General features: G+C 52.9%; 2 protein-coding genes across 2 annotated transcripts; both read left to right on the plus strand.

Annotated features, from left to right (window-relative positions):
• The first annotated feature begins 3,992 nt into the window (after positions 1 to 3,992).
• LOC134810710 (protein FAM90A15) lies at positions 3,993 to 7,059 on the plus strand. The gene is made up of 4 exons (XM_063816755.1): positions 3,993 to 4,171; positions 4,666 to 4,865; positions 5,324 to 5,432; positions 6,097 to 7,059. Exons 1-4 carry the CDS (start codon positions 4,049 to 4,051, stop codon positions 7,057 to 7,059), a joined length of 1,395 nt encoding a protein of 464 aa, XP_063672825.1. The 5' UTR covers positions 3,993 to 4,048.
• Positions 7,060 to 11,660: 4,601 nt separating this feature from the next.
• On the plus strand, positions 11,661 to 15,279 carry LOC134810711 (protein FAM90A15). The gene is made up of 4 exons (XM_063816756.1): positions 11,661 to 11,839; positions 12,334 to 12,533; positions 12,992 to 13,100; positions 13,765 to 15,279. The coding sequence occupies exons 1-4, from the start codon at positions 11,717 to 11,719 to the stop codon at positions 14,725 to 14,727; spliced, it is 1,395 nt and encodes a 464-aa protein (XP_063672826.1). The 5' UTR covers positions 11,661 to 11,716; the 3' UTR covers positions 14,728 to 15,279.
• The last annotated feature ends 3,987 nt before the right edge of the window (positions 15,280 to 19,266 follow it).

Here is a 19,266-nt window from a genome sequence, read left to right on the forward strand (position 1 = left end):
ATTTTCCGAGTGAAGGGGTGGCCTGCCCCTCCACACCTGTGGGTGTTTCTAGTCGGGTGGGATGAGAGACGGAGAGAAGAAATAAGACACAGAGACAAAGTATAGGGAGACAACAGTGGGTCCAGGGGACCGGCACTCAGCACACCAAGGACCTGCACCGGCACCGGCCTCTGAGTTCCCTCAGTTTTTATTGATTATGATTTTCATTATTTCAGCAAAAAGGAATGTAGTAGGAGAGCAGGGTGATAATAAGGAGAAGGTCAACAACAACAACAAAAACAAACAAACAAAAAAAAACACACACGTGAGCCAAAGAATCTATATCATGACTAAGTTCAGGGGAACGTACTATGCCTGGACATGCACGTAGGCCAGATTTATGTTTCTCTCCACCCAAACATCTCAGCGGAGTAAAGAATAACAAGGCAGCATTACTGCCAACACGTCTCGCCTCCCGCCACAGGGCAGCTTTTCTCCGAGCTCAGAGTTGAACAAATGTACGATCGGGCTTTACACCGAGACATTCAGTTCCCAGGGGCAAGCAGGAGACAGTGGCCTTCCTGCATCTCAACTGCAAGAGGCTTTCCTCTTTGACTAATCCACCTCAGCACAGACCCATTACGGGTGTCAGGCTGGGGGACAGTCAGGTCTTTCCCATCCCACGAGGCCATATTTCAGACTGTCACATGGGGAGAAACCTTGGACAATACCCTGTTTTCAAGGGCAGAGGTCCCTGTGGCTTTCCACGGTGCATTGTGCCCCTGGTTTATTGAGACTAGAGAATGGCAATGACTTTTACCAAGTATACTGCTCGTAAACATTTGGTTAACAAGGCACGCCCTGCACAGCCCTAGATCCCTTAAGCCTCGATGTTATACAACACAGGTTTTTGTGAGCTCCAAGTTGGGTCAAAGGGGCCGCGGCAAAGCTACAAATGATCAACATCTCAGCAAAGCAATTGTTTAAAGTACAGGTCTTTTTCAAAATGGAGTCTCTTATGTCTTCCCCTTCTACATAGACACAGTGACAGTCTGATCTCCCTTTCTTTACCCTACATCCAAGGGCTTGAACATTTCTTGACTTGTTGGCAATCCAAATCGTTATGTCTCCGAAACAGAGTTGACTGAGGGGACCGCAGGGCTGGGCAGGACCTTTGACTTCGTATACAACCACAGGAGCAAGAAAACCTCAGCCCCACTCTACTAACACGCACCTAGTAAAATTCCGCCAACCGAATCTCACCCACGCTAACACGTGGGGAGCGTTGCTTGCACCACGAGTCCCCATTTGGCTCAACCGCCGATGCCAAGTGTGTGGTTCCAGTTGCGACGGCCCCCCGTGAAGTGGCTTCCGGATGTGCGAATGAACCAGGCAGAGTTTCACTGGCCAAATAGACCCCAGCAAAGCTGAAGTCAACTCCCACATTTGGGATGTACTTCAGAGGTAAAACATTCATCCCGTCTTCTTTCCGGATGTCTGACACCGTGGTTCTCCCCCTGATCCTAAGAGTAGCTGAGGTAGAGACTCACTGAAAGATCTAGGCAGGGAGATCCCATCATGCACAGGCTCTCTCCATTCTCTGACCTGGGAACAACTCTGAGCAGGATTCCACATCTAGGGGGCCTCGGAACTGAGCGGGATTTTCTGAGACACACCAAATGGCTGCTCCCTTTCCGCCGCTGTTGAGGGTCGTTATCTGGATTATCCAGATCACCTAGAAAGTATCCGTATCCAGAATCAATAAGATCAACTCTCTGCTCCTCTGACAGCAGAAGGAGCAGGACCATAAGGAACCAAAGAGCGTGGAAGGAAACGATGTGACAGGAAAGCTCAGAGAACGGCCACAGGGGGTCGTCAGCAGGCCTTCCCACCTGAATCATGAATAATTAATGAAGCGCAAATCAAAGGGGACTCGAGTTTCAGCAGGAGCAATTCATCCAACGGGAGATCGCCGGAGGGCCAACACGATTGAGAGACTGGGAGCCGGGTGCAGTGTCAAAGGGGACGCGACTGGTTCCAAAGCTCAAGAACACCATGGGGTCACTTGGGCTACGTGAGAAAATGCCCCAGTGTGCTGGTTCATCATTCCGACTCCTGCCTGTCTCTTCCCGTCCAAGGAACATGGACCCTAAGTCGTGCAGCTGCAGATGACCATGGGCAGAATTAGGGGCCGTGGCACAAAAGTTCACCGACACGGGAGTTCCACAGAAGGTGCGGTGGATCTTCGCAAATCCAGAGACATGGCAATGGGACCCAGGGAATTAGAGCCTCACAGGCGTCCGGGACACTTTTCAGGCATAATGCCTGGAGTCGCAAGACGAGCTGAAAAAGGAGCCAGGCACTGAAGGACAAAGCGTTGTTGACTTTCCTCATCTGTGTTTCCCAGTGCGGTCCAATTCACGGTGGTTTCCAAGCGCCTCCTGGAGGAGAAAACACATGAGGGTGCGGTCAGGGTTCTCTGCTGACAGACTTACCTTGGGGAAGAAAGAGAAGCTCTGAAGATGGATCATGGCCGTGACTGCACGTCAAGGAGAATCTCCTTGATGACACTGAGGCCCACGTCGAGATAGACTAAATGTGGTCCAATTAAAAGGTGTCTATTTTACCACATTTTTTTAAAACAAAACAAAACAAAACAAAACAAAACAAAAAGATGGAAAAGAAGACAGGGGTACAGGCACCAGTGTTACATGTCTGACGGGGAGCATCTATTCTTCAAAGCTTGCAGCTGTACACGTAGGTTTTAGAATGTCTGTCAGCAGTGGACATGATCTTAGAGTGGGCTGTGCAGATAGACCTTTCCAGGTCACGTAATTGGATTAAGTTAATTGCAATTAAGGTACAGGTAACTGATTAGGTTAGGGTACGTTCCATGTCAGGTGACCAGAGGCAGTATAAAAGGCAGCCTGGAAAGCAGAGGTCCCTCTCCGCCCCTTCCTCCGTCGTCCTGGATGCTGCATCGCTTCCAGCGGGGCTGCTCCAGCACCTGCCCATCTCAGCGCCAGCCGGGGAAAGCAAGTAGACGTGTAATTTCAGGTTAGTTTCACTGAACTATTGTTTTTTTCACGCAATCCCTGAGGGGTGTGGGGGTGGGGGGAAGAGACACAGGAGGCCGAAAGAAACCGATCACACTGGGGCTTGCTGGTGGGGAAGGATGTGTTCTCGTTACTAGTAATTCTTGCAACAGAAAACGAGAAAACATATCCGTCTCCACATGTGGGATAAGACCAAGATGGGAATGCGAAAAGAAATGTACTGCAGCATGCTGAATTGGTGGGTAAATGGAAAAAGGACTTTGGAAAAAAGGGTGGTTTGCCCTTCAGCCGTGTAAGACGTCGATACGATGTGGCACTTGTTCCCCGTTTGTTCAGATGAATTCGTGTGGTATGCGTAAAATACCAGAAAAAATAAATAAGTAAAGAGGGGCTGGAGCTAAAGCCAAAAGGTAGAACAGGAAAGACCATCACCTGCTAGTGTGGTAGAGAGGAAGGTAACTTCTCTCTATGAATTTGTGTTTGGAAGTTGCCTAATGAAATGGCCAGAGTAGCGAGTCAAGTTGTCACAGGAAGCATCCCTTATCCCTGACTTCAAACAGACCTGCCAAAGGGTGGCGCAAGCCATGCCCTGTGTCTTCGATCATTCTGTCCGTCAAGGGAGATAGAATCACCGCGTCTTCTACCGGAGTGAATCGTGAGAGACCTAAGTCCAGTCTCCAGAATCAGTTGCTTGTTTGGGGTTGAAAGCTCAACTCCCCATACCTAGGCCACGGGCCCTGTGGCAGGTGCGGTTTACTCTTGGACTAGGTAGTCATGGCAGAGGAACACACAGTATCCGAGGATGCACACAGCACATTGTGTTCTACAGATTTGACCGACTGGTGGTGAGGTCTCCTCATGACCACACCGGCAGGGAGTTAGCAGGTGGCTTCCTGTGGGTGTGTGAATATCCAATGTGCTTAACCATCGACATGTGTGTGTTTGTGTGTGTTTCAGGTGACCCAACAGTCAACCCCTGAAAAAGGCGGTCACAAAACCCCCAGGCGACGAAGATGATGGCACGTCGGGACCCCAAATCTTGGGCCAAGAGGCTGGTGAGAGCCCAGACCCTCCAGAAGCAGCGGAGGGCCCCAGTTGGGCCAAGGGCTCCCCCGCCCGATGAAGAAGATCCCAGGGTAAGTCTAGCCCTGGATCTCTTGGGTATCGGGGTGGGGGTGGGGACGGGGGGAGGGGGTGTCACACGGTCCTCAGAGACTGGGTTGGATTCCAAAGAGCTCTGTCACCACCACCCAGGTTGCTTTTCCCATCCAAGGTGGGCGTGGCTTGGGACCTTCTCCCCGGCCCGATAGGTCCCTTGAGAGACTCTTGGGGGCAACCTCCCTTTCTACTTAGAGTCCTGTGTAGCCACGTTTGGCTGTGTTGTTGACTTCGGGTTCACCGTCGTGCCCCTTGGAACCTTGAGTCCTTCCTTTCAGAGTTCCTCCGTCACGTGGGCTTTGGGAGGGAACATCGTATCCGAACTCTCCCAGCACTTAACGGCCCCCATGCCGGTGTCCCCTCTTTGGAATCCTTATTCAGCTCTGAATTCACAATCCGTCCCAATGTGGACGTGGGATCGCTGCCTGTGGCTTCAGCTCACTCACCGACATCACTTCCTTTCCACCCACAGCTCAAGTGCAAAAACTGCGGGGCCTTTGGCCACACGGCCAGAAGTACCAGGTGCCCCATGAAGTGCTGGAAGGCAGCCCTGGTTCCAGCGACCTTGGGGAAAAAGGAAGGGAAGGAAAACCTGAAACCATGGAAGCCCCAGGTTGAAGCCAACCCGGGGCCCTTGAACAAGGATAAGGGAGAGAAGGAAGAGAGACCAAGGTGAGCAGTGGGAGGGGTTTTCACCACTCTTAGGGTACTGCCTCCTAAGGACATGGTGTCTCTGCACCTGCACACCGTGTGCCTTTCCGTCTCCGGGCCAGGGAAGGAACGCTGCAGAGAAATAGGCCGGAGCTCCGTGTCCTCCGGGGTTCCACACCCAGGAGCTCCTTTGGCTCTGGGAGATTCAGGGACGGGGAGAGGCGGGGGCGCTTCGTGCAGGTTCCCCACGACAGGGGGAAAAGCGATGGAATCCAAATCACAGTCCTTAGTTGGGAAGCCTAGAGGGCCACCTGGGGGACGGGAAGGTTGGCACGTGAGGGAAGGTGCAGAGGCGGAAAGGGCACCAGATGTCCATTTCTGTATCACAAAACACGGAACGGGGCTGGGCCCCACACAGGGTTCTCCCTGTCTCCTGGGGAAAACCAGGGGGCACGGCCTGACCTTTTTCTGTTCTGCAGGCAACAAGACCCGCAGAGGAAGGCTCTCCTCCACATATTTTCTGGGAAACCTCCAGAGAAGCCGCTGCCGAATCGAAAAGGATCCACGGAATCTTCTGATTATCTGAGGGTGAGTGTCACCCCGGGCCCCTGGTCCTTTTCTCCTCTAGGTCACCCTGGTTGATTTCCTTTCAGCTTCCCGTCTGCGGGAGGAAATCGGGGAACCCCTCTTTCTTGCCTTCTTGGGGTCAGGGACTCCACGATCCTTCCAGGTCAATTTGATTCCAGGCGAAGGCATCTGAAGATGCCGTATTTCCTGTTGCTTTCTTTCTGTCCAATTATGGCAAGCCTGCCAACAACATGTTCCTAGCGGCATGAGGAAATTAGTCCCTCAGAGGCCCCAAACGTGGAGAAGGCTAAACCCAGGAACATGCATGTGTTCAGAGAAGACGTCCTGAGTACCCTTGAGCCACCAACCTGCCTTCGGAAGGGCCTCAGTCCGTTCCACTTCATGGAAGGCTGAGTGGAGGCGCTTTGATCCAGTTAATGCCCAAGACGCGATCTTTTGAACAATGGTGTGCTTAGATCAGCTACACATAGCTCGAGAGCGCATCTTTCATGTGTCTTGTCCTGATCAGCACTCAAGTGGAGGGTCTGTCCCTACTTCCAAGGACCGCCTGTCGATACTGTACTAAGAATTTCATGGCGTGTGCACCTTGTCTTTGGATGTGCTTGATTTTCACGTTGGCTCCATGCGGAGGAACTTCTAACCTGTGTTGTTTCCTCTCTTTCAGGTTGCAAGCGGGCCAATGCCGGTCCACACAACCAGTAAGAGGCCGCGCCTGGGCCCTGTCCTCGCTGATCGCTCAGCTACCGAAACGTCTGACAGGGGCTCCGTCTTGGCTTCGCCGTCTCCCCTCAGAAAAGCCAGTCTGAGCTCCTCCTCAAGTCTTGGACCAAAGGAAAGACAGACAGGGGCTGCGGCCGACATCCCTCAGCCTGCAGTCAGGCAGCAGGGCCCCGAGCCTCTCCTCGTGGTGAAGCCGACACACAGCAGCCCTGAGGGTGGCTGCCGAGAAGTTCCCCAGGCTGCCTCCAAAACCCACGGCCTGCTCCAGGCCATCAGACCCCAGGCACAGGACAAACGTCCTGCGGTGACCTCACAGCCCTGCCCGCCAGCCGCCACACACAGCTTGGGCCTAGGCTCCAATCTCAGCTTCGGGCCAGGAGCCAAGAGACCTGCCCAGGCTCGGATTCAGGCTTGCCTGAACTTCCCCAAGAAACCGAGACTGGGTCCCTTCCAGATCCCCGAAAGCGCCATCCAGGGAGGTGAGCTGGGGGCCCCGGAGAATCTCCAACCTCCGCCAGCCGCAACCGAACTTGGACCAAGTACGTCACCCCAGATGGGCAGGAGGACACCCGCCCAGGTGCCCAGCGTCGACCGGCAGCCTCCGCACAGCAGACCTTGCCTGCCTACTGCCCAGGCCTGCACCATGTCCCATCACCCAGCGGCCAGCCATGATGGGGCCCAGCCTCTCACAGTGCTCTTCCGGAGACTGGAAAACGGACGCTGGAGCTCCAGCCTCCTGGCGGCCCCCTCATTTCACTCTCCTGAGAAGCCGGGAGCCTTCCTCGCTCAGAGCCCTCATGTGTCAGAGAAGTCTGAGGGTCCCCGTGTTCGTGTCCCACCGAGCGTCCTCTATGAGGACCTTCAGGTTTCCTCCTCCTCAGAGGACAGCGATTCTGACCTGGAGTGAGACTGCAGGTGGCAGGGGCTCCTTGGCCTCCAGCTCCCGTGACTTGGAGGGGACTGTGGGACTGAGGAGTGCAGAGCAGAGAGCAGACTCTGTGCGGTGACTCCGAAGCTCCCCGGCTGTGGCGCTTCTGTGGATGTGGGAGCCCAGGCCAGGCAGGGAGCAGATGCAGGGACTCTGCCTCATTGAATTCTGGTGAGGGACGTTGTAGTTCGCGTGGTTCTCCGGAAACGCGCCAGGAAAAGCTTCCGTGCCAGAGATTCGTTGCCTCAGAAACTGCGTGACGCGCAGGAGTCAGACTTCCGCTGGGACGTCAATAGGAAACTGGGGAATTACTGTGTATTTGCTCTCTAGATGACTGAATAAGGGAAAAGTTAGGGAACCCTGAGAGGTGCAGCCCTTCCGCTGTGCCCCGCCCTGAGAGCAGTGTTTCGGACGCTGGGAAGCGTGCTGTGCAGAGCGCTCTCGGGGTCTTTCCTCAGCCTTGAAAACTGGGCTGTGGAATGCCTTTGTACATGTGTGTGTTTAATTGGTTTTGAAGTGAATAAAATTCTCAAAAAGATGACATATTGTCTTTTGACTCTCATTCCGTGTTTGTGTTTAACTGATTTTCCGAGTGAAGGGGTGGCCTGCCCCTCCACACCTGTGGGTGTTTCTAGTCGGGTGGGATGAGAGACGGAGAGAAGAAATAAGACACAGAGACAAAGTATAGGGAGACAACAGTGGGTCCAGGGGACCGGCACTCAGCACACCAAGGACCTGCACCGGCACCGGCCTCTGAGTTCCCTCAGTTTTTATTGATTATGATTTTCATTATTTCAGCAAAAAGGAATGTAGTAGGAGAGCAGGGTGATAATAAGGAGAAGGTCAACAACAACAACAAAAACAAACAAACAAAAAAAAACACACACGTGAGCCAAAGAATCTATATCATGACTAAGTTCAGGGGAACGTACTATGCCTGGACATGCACGTAGGCCAGATTTATGTTTCTCTCCACCCAAACATCTCAGCGGAGTAAAGAATAACAAGGCAGCATTACTGCCAACACGTCTCGCCTCCCGCCACAGGGCAGCTTTTCTCCGAGCTCAGAGTTGAACAAATGTACGATCGGGCTTTACACCGAGACATTCAGTTCCCAGGGGCAAGCAGGAGACAGTGGCCTTCCTGCATCTCAACTGCAAGAGGCTTTCCTCTTTGACTAATCCACCTCAGCACAGACCCATTACGGGTGTCAGGCTGGGGGACAGTCAGGTCTTTCCCATCCCACGAGGCCATATTTCAGACTGTCACATGGGGAGAAACCTTGGACAATACCCTGCTTTCAAGGGCAGAGGTCCCTGTGGCTTTCCACGGTGCATTGTGCCCCTGGTTTATTGAGACTAGAGAATGGCAATGACTTTTACCAAGTATACTGCTCGTAAACATTTGGTTAACAAGGCACGCCCTGCACAGCCCTAGATCCCTTAAGCCTCGATGTTATACAACACAGGTTTTTGTGAGCTCCAAGTTGGGTCAAAGGGGCCGCGGCAAAGCTACAAATGATCAACATCTCAGCAAAGCAATTGTTTAAAGTACAGGTCTTTTTCAAAATGGAGTCTCTTATGTCTTCCCCTTCTACATAGACACAGTGACAGTCTGATCTCCCTTTCTTTACCCTACATCCAAGGGCTTGAACATTTCTTGACTTGTTGGCAATCCAAATCGTTATGTCTCCGAAACAGAGTTGACTGAGGGGACCGCAGGGCTGGGCAGGACCTTTGACTTCGTATACAACCACAGGAGCAAGAAAACCTCAGCCCCACTCTACTAACACGCACCTAGTAAAATTCCGCCAACCGAATCTCACCCACGCTAACACGTGGGGAGCGTTGCTTGCACCACGAGTCCCCATTTGGCTCAACCGCCGATGCCAAGTGTGTGGTTCCAGTTGCGACGGCCCCCCGTGAAGTGGCTTCCGGATGTGCGAATGAACCAGGCAGAGTTTCACTGGCCAAATAGACCCCAGCAAAGCTGAAGTCAACTCCCACATTTGGGATGTACTTCAGAGGTAAAACATTCATCCCGTCTTCTTTCCGGATGTCTGACACCGTGGTTCTCCCCCTGATCCTAAGAGTAGCTGAGGTAGAGACTCACTGAAAGATCTAGGCAGGGAGATCCCATCATGCACAGGCTCTCTCCATTCTCTGACCTGGGAACAACTCTGAGCAGGATTCCACATCTAGGGGGCCTCGGAACTGAGCGGGATTTTCTGAGACACACCAAATGGCTGCTCCCTTTCCGCCGCTGTTGAGGGTCGTTATCTGGATTATCCAGATCACCTAGAAAGTATCCGTATCCAGAATCAATAAGATCAACTCTCTGCTCCTCTGACAGCAGAAGGAGCAGGACCATAAGGAACCAAAGAGCGTGGAAGGAAACGATGTGACAGGAAAGCTCAGAGAACGGCCACAGGGGGTCGTCAGCAGGCCTTCCCACCTGAATCATGAATAATTAATGAAGCGCAAATCAAAGGGGACTCGAGTTTCAGCAGGAGCAATTCATCCAACGGGAGATCGCCGGAGGGCCAACACGATTGAGAGACTGGGAGCCGGGTGCAGTGTCAAAGGGGACGCGACTGGTTCCAAAGCTCAAGAACACCATGGGGTCACTTGGGCTACGTGAGAAAATGCCCCAGTGTGCTGGTTCATCATTCCGACTCCTGCCTGTCTCTTCCCGTCCAAGGAACATGGACCCTAAGTCGTGCAGCTGCAGATGACCATGGGCAGAATTAGGGGCCGTGGCACAAAAGTTCACCGACACGGGAGTTCCACAGAAGGTGCGGTGGATCTTCGCAAATCCAGAGACATGGCAATGGGACCCAGGGAATTAGAGCCTCACAGGCGTCCGGGACACTTTTCAGGCATAATGCCTGGAGTCGCAAGACGAGCTGAAAAAGGAGCCAGGCACTGAAGGACAAAGCGTTGTTGACTTTCCTCATCTGTGTTTCCCAGTGCGGTCCAATTCACGGTGGTTTCCAAGCGCCTCCTGGAGGAGAAAACACATGAGGGTGCGGTCAGGGTTCTCTGCTGACAGACTTACCTTGGGGAAGAAAGAGAAGCTCTGAAGATGGATCATGGCCGTGACTGCACGTCAAGGAGAATCTCCTTGATGACACTGAGGCCCACGTCGAGATAGACTAAATGTGGTCCAATTAAAAGGTGTCTATTTTACCACATTTTTTTAAAACAAAACAAAACAAAACAAAACAAAACAAAACAAAAAGATGGAAAAGAAGACAGGGGTACAGGCACCAGTGTTACATGTCTGACGGGGAGCATCTATTCTTCAAAGCTTGCAGCTGTACACGTAGGTTTTAGAATGTCTGTCAGCAGTGGACATGATCTTAGAGTGGGCTGTGCAGATAGACCTTTCCAGGTCACGTAATTGGATTAAGTTAATTGCAATTAAGGTACAGGTAACTGATTAGGTTAGGGTACGTTCCATGTCAGGTGACCAGAGGCAGTATAAAAGGCAGCCTGGAAAGCAGAGGTCCCTCTCCGCCCCTTCCTCCGTCGTCCTGGATGCTGCATCGCTTCCAGCGGGGCTGCTCCAGCACCTGCCCATCTCAGCGCCAGCCGGGGAAAGCAAGTAGACGTGTAATTTCAGGTTAGTTTCACTGAACTATTGTTTTTTTCACGCAATCCCTGAGGGGTGTGGGGGTGGGGGGAAGAGACACAGGAGGCCGAAAGAAACCGATCACACTGGGGCTTGCTGGTGGGGAAGGATGTGTTCTCGTTACTAGTAATTCTTGCAACAGAAAACGAGAAAACATATCCGTCTCCACATGTGGGATAAGACCAAGATGGGAATGCGAAAAGAAATGTACTGCAGCATGCTGAATTGGTGGGTAAATGGAAAAAGGACTTTGGAAAAAAGGGTGGTTTGCCCTTCAGCCGTGTAAGACGTCGATACGATGTGGCACTTGTTCCCCGTTTGTTCAGATGAATTCGTGTGGTATGCGTAAAATACCAGAAAAAATAAATAAGTAAAGAGGGGCTGGAGCTAAAGCCAAAAGGTAGAACAGGAAAGACCATCACCTGCTAGTGTGGTAGAGAGGAAGGTAACTTCTCTCTATGAATTTGTGTTTGGAAGTTGCCTAATGAAATGGCCAGAGTAGCGAGTCAAGTTGTCACAGGAAGCATCCCTTATCCCTGACTTCAAACAGACCTGCCAAAGGGTGGCGCAAGCCATGCCCTGTGTCTTCGATCATTCTGTCCGTCAAGGGAGATAGAATCACCGCGTCTTCTACCGGAGTGAATCGTGAGAGACCTAAGTCCAGTCTCCAGAATCAGTTGCTTGTTTGGGGTTGAAAGCTCAACTCCCCATACCTAGGCCACGGGCCCTGTGGCAGGTGCGGTTTACTCTTGGACTAGGTAGTCATGGCAGAGGAACACACAGTATCCGAGGATGCACACAGCACATTGTGTTCTACAGATTTGACCGACTGGTGGTGAGGTCTCCTCATGACCACACCGGCAGGGAGTTAGCAGGTGGCTTCCTGTGGGTGTGTGAATATCCAATGTGCTTAACCATCGACATGTGTGTGTTTGTGTGTGTTTCAGGTGACCCAACAGTCAACCCCTGAAAAAGGCGGTCACAAAACCCCCAGGCGACGAAGATGATGGCACGTCGGGACCCCAAATCTTGGGCCAAGAGGCTGGTGAGAGCCCAGACCCTCCAGAAGCAGCGGAGGGCCCCAGTTGGGCCAAGGGCTCCCCCGCCCGATGAAGAAGATCCCAGGGTAAGTCTAGCCCTGGATCTCTTGGGTATCGGGGTGGGGGTGGGGACGGGGGGAGGGGGTGTCACACGGTCCTCAGAGACTGGGTTGGATTCCAAAGAGCTCTGTCACCACCACCCAGGTTGCTTTTCCCATCCAAGGTGGGCGTGGCTTGGGACCTTCTCCCCGGCCCGATAGGTCCCTTGAGAGACTCTTGGGGGCAACCTCCCTTTCTACTTAGAGTCCTGTGTAGCCACGTTTGGCTGTGTTGTTGACTTCGGGTTCACCATCGTGCCCCTTGGAACCTTGAGTCCTTCCTTTCAGAGTTCCTCCGTCACGTGGGCTTTGGGAGGGAACATCGTATCCGAACTCTCCCAGCACTTAACGGCCCCCATGCCGGTGTCCCCTCTTTGGAATCCTTATTCAGCTCTGAATTCACAATCCGTCCCAATGTGGACGTGGGATCGCTGCCTGTGGCTTCAGCTCACTCACCGACATCACTTCCTTTCCACCCACAGCTCAAGTGCAAAAACTGCGGGGCCTTTGGCCACACGGCCAGAAGTACCAGGTGCCCCATGAAGTGCTGGAAGGCAGCCCTGGTTCCAGCGACCTTGGGGAAAAAGGAAGGGAAGGAAAACCTGAAACCATGGAAGCCCCAGGTTGAAGCCAACCCGGGGCCCTTGAACAAGGATAAGGGAGAGAAGGAAGAGAGACCAAGGTGAGCAGTGGGAGGGGTTTTCACCACTCTTAGGGTACTGCCTCCTAAGGACATGGTGTCTCTGCACCTGCACACCGTGTGCCTTTCCGTCTCCGGGCCAGGGAAGGAACGCTGCAGAGAAATAGGCCGGAGCTCCGTGTCCTCCGGGGTTCCACACCCAGGAGCTCCTTTGGCTCTGGGAGATTCAGGGACGGGGAGAGGCGGGGGCGCTTCGTGCAGGTTCCCCACGACAGGGGGAAAAGCGATGGAATCCAAATCACAGTCCTTAGTTGGGAAGCCTAGAGGGCCACCTGGGGGACGGGAAGGTTGGCACGTGAGGGAAGGTGCAGAGGCGGAAAGGGCACCAGATGTCCATTTCTGTATCACAAAACACGGAACGGGGCTGGGCCCCACACAGGGTTCTCCCTGTCTCCTGGGGAAAACCAGGGGGCACGGCCTGACCTTTTTCTGTTCTGCAGGCAACAAGACCCGCAGAGGAAGGCTCTCCTCCACATATTTTCTGGGAAACCTCCAGAGAAGCCGCTGCCGAATCGAAAAGGATCCACGGAATCTTCTGATTATCTGAGGGTGAGTGTCACCCCGGGCCCCTGGTCCTTTTCTCCTCTAGGTCACCCTGGTTGATTTCCTTTCAGCTTCCCGTCTGCGGGAGGAAATCGGGGAACCCCTCTTTCTTGCCTTCTTGGGGTCAGGGACTCCACGATCCTTCCAGGTCAATTTGATTCCAGGCGAAGGCATCTGAAGATGCCGTATTTCCTGTTGCTTTCTTTCTGTCCAATTATGGCAAGCCTGCCAACAACATGTTCCTAGCGGCATGAGGAAATTAGTCCCTCAGAGGCCCCAAACGTGGAGAAGGCTAAACCCAGGAACATGCATGTGTTCAGAGAAGACGTCCTGAGTACCCTTGAGCCACCAACCTGCCTTCGGAAGGGCCTCAGTCCGTTCCACTTCATGGAAGGCTGAGTGGAGGCGCTTTGATCCAGTTAATGCCCAAGACGCGATCTTTTGAACAATGGTGTGCTTAGATCAGCTACACATAGCTCGAGAGCGCATCTTTCATGTGTCTTGTCCTGATCAGCACTCAAGTGGAGGGTCTGTCCCTACTTCCAAGGACCGCCTGTCGATACTGTACTAAGAATTTCATGGCGTGTGCACCTTGTCTTTGGATGTGCTTGATTTTCACGTTGGCTCCATGCGGAGGAACTTCTAACCTGTGTTGTTTCCTCTCTTTCAGGTTGCAAGCGGGCCAATGCCGGTCCACACAACCAGTAAGAGGCCGCGCCTGGGCCCTGTCCTCGCTGATCGCTCAGCTACCGAAACGTCTGACAGGGGCTCCGTCTTGGCTTCGCCGTCTCCCCTCAGAAAAGCCAGTCTGAGCTCCTCCTCAAGTCTTGGACCAAAGGAAAGACAGACAGGGGCTGCGGCCGACATCCCTCAGCCTGCAGTCAGGCAGCAGGGCCCCGAGCCTCTCCTCGTGGTGAAGCCGACACACAGCAGCCCTGAGGGTGGCTGCCGAGAAGTTCCCCAGGCTGCCTCCAAAACCCACGGCCTGCTCCAGGCCATCAGACCCCAGGCACAGGACAAACGTCCTGCGGTGACCTCACAGCCCTGCCCGCCAGCCGCCACACACAGCTTGGGCCTAGGCTCCAATCTCAGCTTCGGGCCAGGAGCCAAGAGACCTGCCCAGGCTCGGATTCAGGCTTGCCTGAACTTCCCCAAGAAACCGAGACTGGGTCCCTTCCAGATCCCCGAAAGCGCCATCCAGGGAGGTGAGCTGGGGGCCCCGGAGAATCTCCAACCTCCGCCAGCCGCAACCGAACTTGGACCAAGTACGTCACCCCAGATGGGCAGGAGGACACCCGCCCAGGTGCCCAGCGTCGACCGGCAGCCTCCGCACAGCAGACCTTGCCTGCCTACTGCCCAGGCCTGCACCATGTCCCATCACCCAGCGGCCAGCCATGATGGGGCCCAGCCTCTCACAGTGCTCTTCCGGAGACTGGAAAACGGACGCTGGAGCTCCAGCCTCCTGGCGGCCCCCTCATTTCACTCTCCTGAGAAGCCGGGAGCCTTCCTCGCTCAGAGCCCTCATGTGTCAGAGAAGTCTGAGGGTCCCCGTGTTCGTGTCCCACCGAGCGTCCTCTATGAGGACCTTCAGGTTTCCTCCTCCTCAGAGGACAGCGATTCTGACCTGGAGTGAGACTGCAGGTGGCAGGGGCTCCTTGGCCTCCAGCTCCCGTGACTTGGAGGGGACTGTGGGACTGAGGAGTGCAGAGCAGAGAGCAGACTCTGTGCGGTGACTCCGAAGCTCCCCGGCTGTGGCGCTTCTGTGGATGTGGGAGCCCAGGCCAGGCAGGGAGCAGATGCAGGGACTCTGCCTCATTGAATTCTGGTGAGGGACGTTGTAGTTCGCGTGGTTCTCCGGAAACGCGCCAGGAAAAGCTTCCGTGCCAGAGATTCGTTGCCTCAGAAACTGCGTGACGCGCAGGAGTCAGACTTCCGCTGGGACGTCAATAGGAAACTGGGGAATTACTGTGTATTTGCTCTCTAGATGACTGAATAAGGGAAAAGTTAGGGAACCCTGAGAGGTGCAGCCCTTCCGCTGTGCCCCGCCCTGAGAGCAGTGTTTCGGACGCTGGGAAGCGTGCTGTGCAGAGCGCTCTCGGGGTCTTTCCTCAGCCTCGAAAACTGGGCTGTGGAATGCCTTTGTACATGTGTGTGTTTAATTGGTTTTGAAGTGAATAAAATTCTCAAAAAGATGACATATTGTCTTTTGACTCTCATTCCGTGTTTGTGTTTAACTGATTTTCCGAGTGAAGGGGTGGCCTGCCCCTCCACACCTGTGGGTGTTTCTAGTCGGGTGGGATGAGAGACGGAGAGAAGAAATAAGACACAGAGACAAAGTATAGGGAGACAACAGTGGGTCCAGGGGACCGGCACTCAGCACACCAAGGACCTGCACCGGCACCGGCCTCTGAGTTCCCTCAGTTTTTATTGATTATGATTTTCATTATTTCAGCAAAAAGGAATGTAGTAGGAGAGCAGGGTGATAATAAGGAGAAGGTCAACAACAACAACAAAAACAAACAAACAAAAAAAAACACACACGTGAGCCAAAGAATCTATATCATGACTAAGTTCAGGGGAACGTACTATGCCTGGACATGCACGTAGGCCAGATTTATGTTTCTCTCCACCCAAACATCTCAGCGGAGTAAAGAATAACAAGGCAGCATTACTGCCAACACGTCTCGCCTCCCGCCACAGGGCAGCTTTTCTCCGAGCTCAGAGTTGAACAAATGTACGATCGGGCTTTACACCGAGACATTCAGTTCCCAGGGGCAAGCAGGAGACAGTGGCCTTCCTGCATCTCAACTGCAAGAGGCTTTCCTCTTTGACTAATCCACCTCAGCACAGACCCATTACGGGTGTCAGGCTGGGGGACAGTCAGGTCTTTCCCATCCCACGAGGCCATATTTCAGACTGTCACATGGGGAGAAACCTTGGACAATACCCTGCTTTCAAGGGCAGAGGTCCCTGTGGCTTTCCACGGTGCATTGTGCCCCTGGTTTATTGAGACTAGAGAATGGCAATGACTTTTACCAAGTATACTGCTCGTAAACATTTGGTTAACAAGGCACGCCCTGCACAGCCCTAGATCCCTTAAGCCTCGATGTTATACAACACAGGTTTTTGTGAGCTCCAAGTTGGGTCAAAGGGGCCGCGGCAAAGCTACAAATGATCAACATCTCAGCAAAGCAATTGTTTAAAGTACAGGTCTTTTTCAAAATGGAGTCTCTTATGTCTTCCCCTTCTACATAGACACAGTGACAGTCTGATCTCCCTTTCTTTACCCTACATCCAAGGGCTTGAACATTTCTTGACTTGTTGGCAATCCAAATCGTTATGTCTCCGAAACAGAGTTGACTGAGGGGACCGCAGGGCTGGGCAGGACCTTTGACTTCGTATACAACCACAGGAGCAAGAAAACCTCAGCCCCACTCTACTAACACGCACCTAGTAAAATTCCGCCAACCGAATCTCACCCACGCTAACACGTGGGGAGCGTTGCTTGCACCACGAGTCCCCATTTGGCTCAACCGCCGATGCCAAGTGTGTGGTTCCAGTTGCGACGGCCCCCCGTGAAGTGGCTTCCGGATGTGCGAATGAACCAGGCAGAGTTTCACTGGCCAAATAGACCCCAGCAAAGCTGAAGTCAACTCCCACATTTGGGATGTACTTCAGAGGTAAAACATTCATCCCGTCTTCTTTCCGGATGTCTGACACCGTGGTTCTCCCCCTGATCCTAAGAGTAGCTGAGGTAGAGACTCACTGAAAGATCTAGGCAGGGAGATCCCATCATGCACAGGCTCTCTCCATTCTCTGACCTGGGAACAACTCTGAGCAGGATTCCACATCTAGGGGGCCTCGGAACTGAGCGGGATTTTCTGAGACACACCAAATGGCTGCTCCCTTTCCGCCGCTGTTGAGGGTCGTTATCTGGATTATCCAGATCACCTAGAAAGTATCCGTATCCAGAATCAATAAGATCAACTCTCTGCTCCTCTGACAGCAGAAGGAGCAGGACCATAAGGAACCAAAGAGCGTGGAAGGAAACGATGTGACAGGAAAGCTCAGAGAACGGCCACAGGGGGTCGTCAGCAGGCCTTCCCACCTGAATCATGAATAATTAATGAAGCGCAAATCAAAGGGGACTCGAGTTTCAGCAGGAGCAATTCATCCAACGGGAGATCGCCGGAGGGCCAACACGATTGAGAGACTGGGAGCCGGGTGCAGTGTCAAAGGGGACGCGACTGGTTCCAAAGCTCAAGAACACCATGGGGTCACTTGGGCTACGTGAGAAAATGCCCCAGTGTGCTGGTTCATCATTCCGACTCCTGCCTGTCTCTTCCCGTCCAAGGAACATGGACCCTAAGTCGTGCAGCTGCAGATGACCATGGGCAGAATTAGGGGCCGTGGCACAAAAGTTCACCGACACGGGAGTTCCACAGAAGGTGCGGTGGATCTTCGCAAATCCAGAGACATGGCAATGGGACCCAGGGAATTAGAGCCTCACAGGCGTCCGGGACACTTTTCAGGCATAATGCCTGGAGTCGCAAGACGAGCTGAAAAAGGAGCCAGGCACTGAAGGACAAAGCGTTGTTGACTTTCCTCATCTGTGTTTCCCAGTGCGGTCCAATTCACGGTGGTTTCCAAGCGCCTCCTGGAGGAGAAAACACATGAGGGTGCGGTCAGGGTTCTCTGCTGACAGACTTACCTTGGGGAAGAAAGAGAAGCTCTGAAGATGGATCATGGCCGTGACTGCACGTCAAGGAGAATCTCCTTGATGACACTGAGGCCCACGTCGAGATAGACTAAATGTGGTCCAATTAAAAGGTGTCTATTTTACCACATTTTTTTAAAACAAAACAAAACAAAACAAAACAAAACAAAACAAAAAGATGGAAAAGAAGACAGGGGTACAGGCACCAGTGTTACATGTCTGACGGGGAGCATCTATTCTTCAAAGCTTGCAGCTGTACACGTAGGTTTTAGAATGTCTGTCAGCAGTGGACATGATCTTAGAGTGGGCTGTGCAGATAGACCTTTCCAGGTCACGTAATTGGATTAAGTTAATTGCAATTAAGGTACAGGTAACTGATTAGGTTAGGGTACGTTCCATGTCAGGTGACCAGAGGCAGTATAAAAGGCAGCCTGGAAAGCAGAGGTCCCTCTCCGCCCCTTCCTCCGTCGTCCTGGATGCTGCATCGCTTCCAGCGGGGCTGCTCCAGCACCTGCCCATCTCAGCGCCAGCCGGGGAAAGCAAGTAGACGTGTAATTTCAGGTTAGTTTCACTGAACTATTGTTTTTTTCACGCAATCCCTGAGGGGTGTGGGGGTGGGGGGAAGAGACACAGGAGGCCGAAAGAAACCGATCACACTGGGGCTTGCTGGTGGGGAAGGATGTGTTCTCGTTACTAGTAATTCTTGCAACAGAAAACGAGAAAACATATCCGTCTCCACATGTGGGATAAGACCAAGATGGGAATGCGAAAAGAAATGTACTGCAGCATGCTGAATTGGTGGGTAAATGGAAAAAGGACTTTGGAAAAAAGGGTGGTTTGCCCTTCAGCCGTGTAAGACGTCGATACGATGTGGCACTTGTTCCCCGTTTGTTCAGATGAATTCGTGTGGTATGCGTAAAATACCAGAAAAAATAAATAAGTAAAGAGGGGCTGGAGCTAAAGCCAAAAGGTAGAACAGGAAAGACCATCACCTGCTAGTGTGGTAGAGAGGAAGGTAACTTCTCTCTATGAATTTGTGTTTGGAAGTTGCCTAATGAAATGGCCAGAGTAGCGAGTCAAGTTGTCACAGGAAGCATCCCTTATCCCTGACTTCAAACAGACCTGCCAAAGGGTGGCGCAAGCCATGCCCTGTGTCTTCGATCATTCTGTCCGTCAAGGGAGATAGAATCACCGCGTCTTCTACCGGAGTGAATCGTGAGAGACCTAAGTCCAGTCTCCAGAATCAGTTGCTTGTTTGGGGTTGAAAGCTCAACTCCCCATACCTAGGCCACGGGCCCTGTGGCAGGTGCGGTTTACTCTTGGACTAGGTAGTCATGGCAGAGGAACACACAGTATCCGAGGATGCACACAGCACATTGTGTTCTACAGATTTGACCGACTGGTGGTGAGGTCTCCTCATGACCACACCGGCAGGGAGTTAGCAGGTGGCTTCCT

Source organism: Pan troglodytes, chromosome 7 (genome assembly GCF_028858775.2).
Source record: "Pan troglodytes isolate AG18354 chromosome 7, NHGRI_mPanTro3-v2.0_pri, whole genome shotgun sequence".
NCBI lineage: Eukaryota > Metazoa > Chordata > Mammalia > Primates > Hominidae > Pan > Pan troglodytes.